General features: G+C 47.0%; 1 protein-coding gene across 1 annotated transcript in view; it reads left to right on the top strand.

Moving 5' to 3' along the window:
• The window catches only part of grb7 (growth factor receptor bound protein 7), a gene marked incomplete at both ends in the record, with an annotated part of 10,866 nt that extends 9,086 nt beyond the window's left edge, over positions 1-1,780 (top strand). Inside the window, 7 exons of the mRNA XM_079237948.1 lie at positions 1-39; positions 139-222; positions 338-454; positions 782-842; positions 1,225-1,312; positions 1,419-1,512; positions 1,634-1,780. The exon at positions 1-39 is cut by the window's left edge and continues 60 nt beyond it. Of these exons, the coding sequence (XP_079094074.1) occupies positions 1-39; positions 139-222; positions 338-454; positions 782-842; positions 1,225-1,312; positions 1,419-1,512; positions 1,634-1,780 (630 nt within the window). The remainder of the gene's footprint in view (positions 40-138; positions 223-337; positions 455-781; positions 843-1,224; positions 1,313-1,418; positions 1,513-1,633) is intronic.
• Between the last annotated feature and the right edge of the window lie 7,034 nt (positions 1,781-8,814).

The raw sequence follows: 8,814 nt of genomic DNA on the forward strand, positions 1-8,814 counted from the left end.
ACTCGGACGTGTTGGACGTCGGCGTTCCGGCTCTTCAAGGTGTCGTGTGTTCACTCATCAGGTTAACTCTACATGTATGTTCTTATCGTTAACTCTACATGTATGTTCTTATCGTTAACTCCGTGTGTGTGAGACCAGTACGGGAAGCAGCTCCAGTCTAACTACCAGCTATCACAGTCGGCCCCGAGGAACCTGGAAGGAACCCAGCGGGCGGACGCCAAGGTGAGCGGCTGGTGGTCACGTGACGTCACGTGACCCCCCCCCCCCCCCCCCCCCCCCCCCCCCCCTGACGTCACGTGACCCTCTGACGTAACTGAACTCTGTCTTTCTCCCTCAGTCGACGTCAGAGGCCAGTCTGGTGGCCATGGACTTCTCAGGGAAGACCGGAGGACGGGTCATCCAGAACCCCACGGAGGCCCAGAGCGCCGAGAGGGAGGAGGGACAGGCCTGGAGGGTGAGGAAGAGGAGGGAGGAGGGAGGAGGGTGAGGGAGGAGGAGGGAGGGAGGGACAGGCCTGGAGGGTGAGGAAGAGGAGGGAAGAGGGAGGATGGAGGAGGTTGAGGGAGGAGGAGGGAGGGAGGGAGGGAGGGACAGGCCTGGAGGGTGAGGAAGAGGGAGGAGGGAGGAGGGAGGAGGGTGAGGAAGAGGAAGAGGAAGAGGAGGAGGAGGAGGAGGAGGAGGAGGAGGAGGGGGACTCGAGGGACAAGGAGCGGAGTGGAGGAGGGATTTAACGAAGCAGAGTTCATGTTTAAGCTGAAGTGATGATTGTGCTTCTTCACAGAGGAGAGAAGCTCTGAGGTGCAGTCTGCCCAACATGAACGCTGCAGCCAGACCCGAGTCCTGTGAGTCCACATGAGACCTGGACTTCTGAAATACAGGACTCTTGCTCCCTCTCCTCTCCTCCTCGCTCCCTATCCTCCTCTCTCTCACTCCCTCACCTCCTCACCTTGTCACCTCTCTCACACTCCCTCTCCTCCTCTCTCACACTCCCTCTCCTCCTCTCTCACATTCCCTCTCCTCCTCTCTCCCTCCTCTCGCCTCCTCTCACTAGCTCCCTCTCCTCCTCATCTTGCCTCCGCTCTCTCGCCTCCTGGCTCCCTCCTCTCGCTCCTTCCTCTCCTCTCGCCTCCTCTCTCTCTCGCTCCCTCTCCTCCTCACCTTGTCTCCTCCCTCTCACTCTCTCCTCCTCCTCTCTCCCTCATGTGTGCGTTTGTTCCTTTGCAGCCGTCCACAGGTCCCAGCCGTGGTTCCACGGGGGCGTGTCCAGAAAGGAGACTCAGCGGCTGATCGAGAAGCAAGGCCTCGTGGACGGGTGAGTGACCCGGTGACTCAGAGGCCCGGTGAGCCGGTGACTCAGAGACCCGGTGAGCCGCTCTCCCCCTGACGGGCGCGTCTCCTAACCGAGTGTTTGTCTGCAGGATGTTCCTGATCCGGGAGAGCCAGCAGCACGCGCAGTGCTTCGTGCTGTCGCTGTGCTACAAGCTGAAGCCCAAGCACTACCTGGTGATCCCTGTGAGCGCGCGCACACACACACACACACACACACACACACACACACACACACACACACACACACACACACACACACACACACCCTTGGCGTGCGTCCTAACCGTGGCTTCGTGTCCCGCAGTGCGAGGACGACGGCAGGAAGTACTTCACGATGGACGACGGCGTGACGCTCTTCATCGACCTGCTGCAGCTGGTGGAGTTCCACCAGATCAACAAGGGCATCCTGCCCGTCTGCCTCAAGCACCCCTGCGTCTGCGTGGCGCTGTGAGGCCGTTTCACCTCAGGGTGGGGGGCACCCTCCCCCCCCTCCTCCTCCTCAGGGTGGGGGGCACCCTCCCCCCCCCTCCTCCTCCTCAGGGTGGGGGGCACCCTCCCCCCCCCCTCCTCCTCCTCAGGGTGGGGGGCACCCGGAGACGAGGGTCCAACACGTCTGTTTGCACCTCAGAAGCAGAGTCGATGAACTGGATTCTGTGGAAGTCGGTGTGACGATGGGCTTTGGACTCAGGCCACGCCCCCTCTTTAGTGTGTGTGTGTGTGTGTGTGTGTGTGTATACCTATTTTATTTTTTAATGAAGCCGCGTCGGACTTTGCTCGTCCTGCACGCGGGTCCGGATCCCTCATGCGGTTGTGTTCTTTCCACTGGAACCGAGCCGGCCGGACTGGGCGCTCGTGGCCACCAGAGGGCGCTGCGAGTCAACGCGTCTTCTTTCTGAAATGGACACCTTGTACTTTGATATTTTTACCCAGGTTGCATCATGTAGCGCGTGAGCTTAACGTTCTCATTTGTACTTTTTAAAGTGATCTTCTTATTGGAAGACGTTCCAGCGCTGTATTTGCACAACGATGTTCTCTTGTGATGTTTAAAGAACCAAATCTATGAATGCAAACGGGTTTTATGAGGTTTTTACCTTGAAACTTAGTGAGGAAGACCATGAGATCTGGTTAAAGCTCTGGGGCAAACAACGAGACCTCGTGGTAACACTTTATTTTAGTAATTTAGTAGAAAGTAATGCCAAGATGGTATTTAGACGCTCATTTAAAATGAAGTGTTTCTAACTTTATTATTTTCTTTTACTTTTAATATTTGCACCTACGGTTTGTTTTTTATCATGAAGATCTTTTTCTTAGACTGTCTTATTTTTATAAATAGGGTTTGTTAGTTTTATATTATATCATTTTCAGACCTGTTTTTATATGTTGAATAAACAATTTCATATTAAACAGATTTTCATAATTTCCACTTGTCTATGTATTTTAATGAATATATACTTAATTAATCCCCAAGGGGAACTTTGTTGTCAGAGTAGCAGCAATTTAAGGACTAAATTCAACATATTAAAAACAACAGGGAATCTAAACCAAGAAAACGTCTTTTATTTCCATCGTTATTTGATGTAAAATTATCACAGAAATGCAAACATGAGGAGAAAAGTCCAAACAGAAATGCATGTGTTTCTTCACAGCCTCTCAGTCCTCTGGCGACCCTTTGGAGGGGCCCGACCCTCATGTTGAGAACCACTGGACCAAACTGTAGAAGTAGCGCCACCTGGAGTGAACACTGGCTTGGTACCTCAACTCATGAAGGAGTACTTATACACAATAATACAGTATTTGTCCACTGGTATTACATGTTATGCTGCTAATGACCTGAACTGACTTCCTGTGAGACGCTCATCTCTCTCTCTCTCTCTCTCTCTCTCTCTCTCTCTCTCTCTCTCTCTCTCTTCCTCTTCCCCTCCATTTTCATATATTTATGTACCATTAATGCACATTACTAATTGTCTTCTTCCCCAGAGGCTCAGTGCTTTCTGCCCTCACGGGATTCATGGTTCTAGAGTAGACCCATGAATCCATGGGTAATATAAGATGACCTTTAGAAGTGTGTGTGTAAATATGCTGTAGCCCCGCCCCTAAAGCGTCCCCGGCTTTATGGTCTGTTCGACTCTAAATGACCATAATTTACTAAATGAACATCATGCTGTATTGAAGAAGACTTGAAACTAGAGATTGAGACATAAACTCATGTTTACAATGTTTACTGAGGGAATACATCAAGAGAAGGAGTCATTTATATAGACTTCTATACAACCAGAGGAGTCACCCCCTGGTGGTCAGGAGAGAGAATGCAGCTTTAACACATGAAGCATAGACTTCTATACAACCAGAGTCGCCCCCTGGTGGTCAGGAGAGAGAATGCAGCTTTAACACATGAAGCATAGACTTCTATACAACCAGAGGAGTTGCCCCCTGGTGGTCAGGAGACAGAATGCAGCTTCAACACATGAAGCATATACTTCTATACAACCAGAGGAGTCGCCCCCTGGTGGTCAGGAGAGAATGCAGCTTTAATGATAATGTTTCTATCTATCTCTGATATTATTAAATAATTATACCGTTTTACATTTCTTGTGGAAACAGTTTCTCAGCACTAAGCAGAGGACGTGCTGCCCGGCCTGATTTAAAGTCGGATGATTATGAAACCATTATCAGCCCAGAACTAGACTAACTTAAAAAAAAACCTGGACTGAGTCCTGTGAAGCTGATTGGTGGAGCAACATGAAAGGCAGCCTGGAGGTTATTGTGGAGCGATGGCAGGCTGCACTGATCCCAGATCTGCTGCTCTGCTCCGTGGCTTCAGAAGCCACTGACCTACTCTGTGTGTGTGTGTGTGTGTGTGTGTGTGTGTGTGTGTCGTTAAACACCAGTGTGCCCGGGGAACCCTTCCTCTCCGCTGCAGCCCTACGCTGGCGGAGGGGTTGCTATGGCAACACTTTATTTTTTTAATTTATTTTTTAGGGGCTGGCCAGGTAAAATGTAAGAGGGTGACAAGAAGACGGGATGGAAGGAATGTGGGTCAAAGAGGAGCTTCATTTAATTCTCAGAAAATTGTCAGCAACTTAATTGTCAAATATTCTGAGGATCATTTTGACTAAATGTCCATTTAAAGCCTTTGAAGTTTTATTTGGACCAAAAATGTATTTTCCAGCTAAAGTCCTCATGCATTTCTGGGACAGAGAGCAGGACAGAGCGATGTGAAATACTTTTGTCATAAACAACCCGGTCCAATCAGGCTTTAGCTATAAAGATATCAAAGCAAAGATAAAACTGCATCAGGGATATTGTTTCAGGAGAATTATAGAGAAAATACTTTACAAGACTTCTGACATGCAGTTTATCTCCAGATATCAAAGCCTCGAGGAGGCTGGGTTTTAGTGGAGGAGAAGCGGAAAAACAATATTTCTTTAGAAAGTTGACGTTAACGGCTTTCATTGTAAAGTATGAACGTCAGAATATTGCTTCTGTAACGTAATGAGCTGCAGCTACGAGATTAGAGGTATTTCACACCCATTTCCTGTCGGCCTGTTCTTTTGCTTCTGGGATTTTGAGACTTTTCACGTTGGTTTCAGACGAATCAAACATGGCTTCCTGGTCGCGCTGAGGAGCTCAGAATTAAACGTTTTTTTGCAGGATTTGTTTCAAGTAAACGGTTTAATTTTAGAATGTAGAATGTTTTTGATGAAAAATGTAAGCTTTGTTTTGGTTGTATTTTCTGATAGGCGCGTTCGTCACACACGATGTGTTCAAGAACCGTTGGACAAAATGACAATCTGAGCATTATGACAGTTTTACAGCGTCTGGCTCCGATAAACGTTGTGCAGTTTCAGGGTTAAGCTGTACTTTTATTTGGTGTTAGTGAAGAGCAGCTGGCGGCTGAAGCCGATCACATTAGGAACTCCTTCCTTTGGGTCGGCACGTTTTCCTCCTGATTGATTACAGAGTCGATGTTTGAGCTTCCAGTGTTTACTGTGACTGAGCTGCTTGAGTCTTTAGTCCTAGTCCTCTAGAGACTTCACACATTTCTGTGTGAAGTCTCTAGAGGACTATTCTGAAGTCTCTAGAAGACTATTCTGAAGTCTCTAGAGGACTATTCTGAAGTCTCTAGAAGAATAGTCTGAAGTCTCTAGAGGACTATTCTGAAGTCTCTAGAAGAATAGTCTGAAGTCTCTAGTAGACTAGTCTGAAGTCTCTTGAAGACTAGTCTGAAGTCTCTAGAAGAATAGTCTGAAGTCTCTAGTAGACTAGTCTGAAGTCTCTAGAAGAATAGTCTGAAGTCTCTAGTAGACTAGTCTGAAGTCTCTTGAAGACTAGTCTGAAGTCTCTAGAAGAATAGTCTGAAGTCTCTAGAAGAATAGTCTGAAGTCTCTAGAAGAATAGTCTGAAGTCTCTAGTAGACTAGTCTGAAGTCTCTTGAAGAATAGTCTGAAGTCTCTTGAAGAATAGTCTGAAGTCTCTAGTCTGAAGTCTCTAGAAGACTAGTCTGAAGTCTCTAGTCTGAAGTCTCTAGAAGAATAGTCTGAGCCCCCGTCTCTAGTCTGAAGTCTGTAGTCTGAAGTCTCTAGTCTGTAGTCTCTAGTCTGAAGTGTCTAGTCTCTAGTCTGAAGCCAGAAGACTAGTCTGTAGTCTGTAGTCTGAAGTCTCTAGTGTCTAGTCTGTAGTCTGAAGCCAGAAGACTAGTCTCTAGTCTCTGGTCTCTAGTCTGAAGCCAGAAGACTAGTCTCTAGTCTCTAGTCTGAAGCCAGACGACTAGTCTCTAGTCTCTAGTCTGAAGCCAGACGACTAGTCTCTAGTCTCTAGTCTGAAGCCAGATGACTAGTCTCTAGTCTCTAGTCTGTAGTCTAAAGCCAGAAGACTAGTCTCTAGTCTCTAGTCTGTAGTCTAAAGCCAGAAGACTAGTCTCTGGTCTCTAGTCTGAAGCCAGACGACTAGTCTCTGGTCTCTAGTCTGAAGCCAGAAGACTAGTCTCTGGTCTCTAGTCTGAAGCCAGAAGACTAGTCTCTGGTCTCTAGTCTGAAGCCAGACGACTAGTCTCTAGTCTCTAGTCTGTAGTCTAAAGCCAGAAGACTAGTCTATAGTCTGAAGCCAGAAGACTAGTCTCTGGTCTCTAGTCTGAAGCCAGAAGACTAGTCTCTGGTCTCTAGTCTGAAGCCAGAAGACTAGTCTCTGGTCTCTAGTCTGAAGCCAGAAGACTAGTCTCTGGTCTCTAGTCTGAAGCCAGAAGACTAGTCTCTGGTCTCTAGTCTGAAGCCAGACGACTAGTCTCTAGTCTCTAGTCTGTAGTCTAAAGCCAGAAGACTAGTCTATAGTCTGAAGCCAGAAGACTAGTCTCTGGTCTCTAGTCTCTAGTCTGTAGTCTCTAGTCTGTAGTCTCTAGTCTGCTGTCTCTAGTCTGTAGTCTCTAGTCTGATGCCTCTAGTCTCTAGTCTGTAGTCTCTAGTCTGTAGTCTCTAGTCTGTAGTCTCTAGTCTGCTGTCTCTAGTCTGTAGTCTCTAGTCTGATGCCTCTAGTCTCTAGTCTGAAGCCAGAAGACTAGTCCAGGTTTAAGGGCACCACATGTTTCCATATTACATATTTGTTGTACATGCATATATTCATGTGCTGCTTAATGTCAGTGAAAATGTTGAGTCACACTTTACAGTCTGACCACAGATTCATAGAAACGCTCAAAAACGAGAAACAAAAACCCCCACAATGCACCACAGAGACAACTGGCATGAAAATATATATTCTTTAATAATTAACACCATTGAGGACATGTTAATTATCTTAAATTCTTTTAAAAAGACGAAAAAGGAGCTCTGTTTTAATACATAAAAAGCAAGAACCGGCTCATAAATAAGTGATTTGTGTGTCTTCGGGCTGCAGGGAGGAAAGCACTGGAGAGGACTATTGAGCTGCTCGGGTATAGACTCATTAATTCCACAATGAAAGGATCATTTCTCTCATCCGAATTCACAGTTCTCTCCATTTAATTCCGCCGCCAGCAGCTAGGAACGTACATTAGGTTATGGAGTTATGTTATTGATCATGTGTGACAGTCTGGCGGCGCTCCAAACGGGAAGACGACATTCAGAGGAACGCTCTTAAAAACATTTATGGGTCAACGAGCCGAAGGGTAAAGTCAAGGAAGTCTTCAGCCGTTGTCTCTTTCGTTTGTTTTTCTGAATCATTTAATAATAATAATTAAAGAGTCCTTAATAAATCTGTCCAGTCAGTCTGGGACCTCCTCAGAACGTGACCTACTTGCAGCGTCACCGCTCACATCCATGCAAACAAACATCTGCCGGATTGTTGAGAAAGACCAAAAATAGAACGAGTCAATTAAAACCAAACCAGCGACGAACCAAATGAAACGAGTTCTCCAGACTCTGACAGCAGAATCCAGACTCCTCGCTCAGATGCGGTTCGAGCCCCCGTCGGCTCTTTCATCCTCCTACAGAAACAAAAAGAGGATTTGATGTCGCAGACATGCCCGGTGTGATGTGTGATAACAGATTTAATTCTTTAATGGCGGCGCGTTGGAGGTTCAGTCAGCCGTCACATGGCTCAGCGGCGGGAGGTCGAGGCTTTTGATGCCGTTGTTCCAAGTAATTAAATGTATCAAGGTGTGAATGCAATTACTGCCAAGCGCTCTTTGGTTTGATTGTCTTTGAAGCGCTCTCCTCCTCCGTTGTGTCTTGGCTCGAGTCCCTTTTCAGCATCCTTTTCCCACCAAGTCTTCTTCTGATAGACTGTAGATGTGAGATGTGAATTTGGGCCAAGTCGTAGCCCTTTAAGCCCTAACCCTAATAACCCTAACCCTAATAACCCTAACCCTAACCCCTAATCCTATTTATTGGTTGAGTTGTGTTTAGAGGTTGTACATCGGGATTATATATTATTGTAGCCCTGATTTTTATGTTTAATTTGATACCTAACATGTTTTTTTTTGGGGGGGGAGGGATTTATACCAGATTTTCCTGATATAAAAGGGTCCCGATTGGGGGACCATAGGGCTTAACAGGTTCTGTTGGATCCATTCTGTGCACGACTCGACCCGTTTAACGTTGCCAGCAGGTTCGGGGTCAACTCCCTGTGGTTCCATCGCAGGTGACTGGCTGTGGGACTGGGAATGCATGACATGATGTCTGGAGACATTTGAAACAACGTGATGATGCAATATGCCGAAGCAAAAGAGCCTCCATGTTTTCAATGGTTATTAATGTGTTTCCACCCAGAGGAACTCTTTTAAGATAATTTCTTTCACTTCCATGTTTAGCAGCCTGTGAAGAGGAAGTGACCATATATGGACTGAGGAGGAGCGACGTAGAGACGCCGTATACGTCTCTGGTGTCGACCTGTCAATCACCTTGAAGCCCCGCCCCTAAAGCGTCCCCTGCTTTATGGTCTGTTTGACTCTAAATGACCATAATTTACTAAATGAACATCATGCTTCCCCAGAGGCTCAGTGCTTTCTGCCCTCAC

Source organism: Taurulus bubalis (assembly GCF_910589615.1).
Source record: "Taurulus bubalis genome assembly, chromosome: 2".
NCBI lineage: Eukaryota > Metazoa > Chordata > Actinopteri > Perciformes > Cottidae > Taurulus > Taurulus bubalis.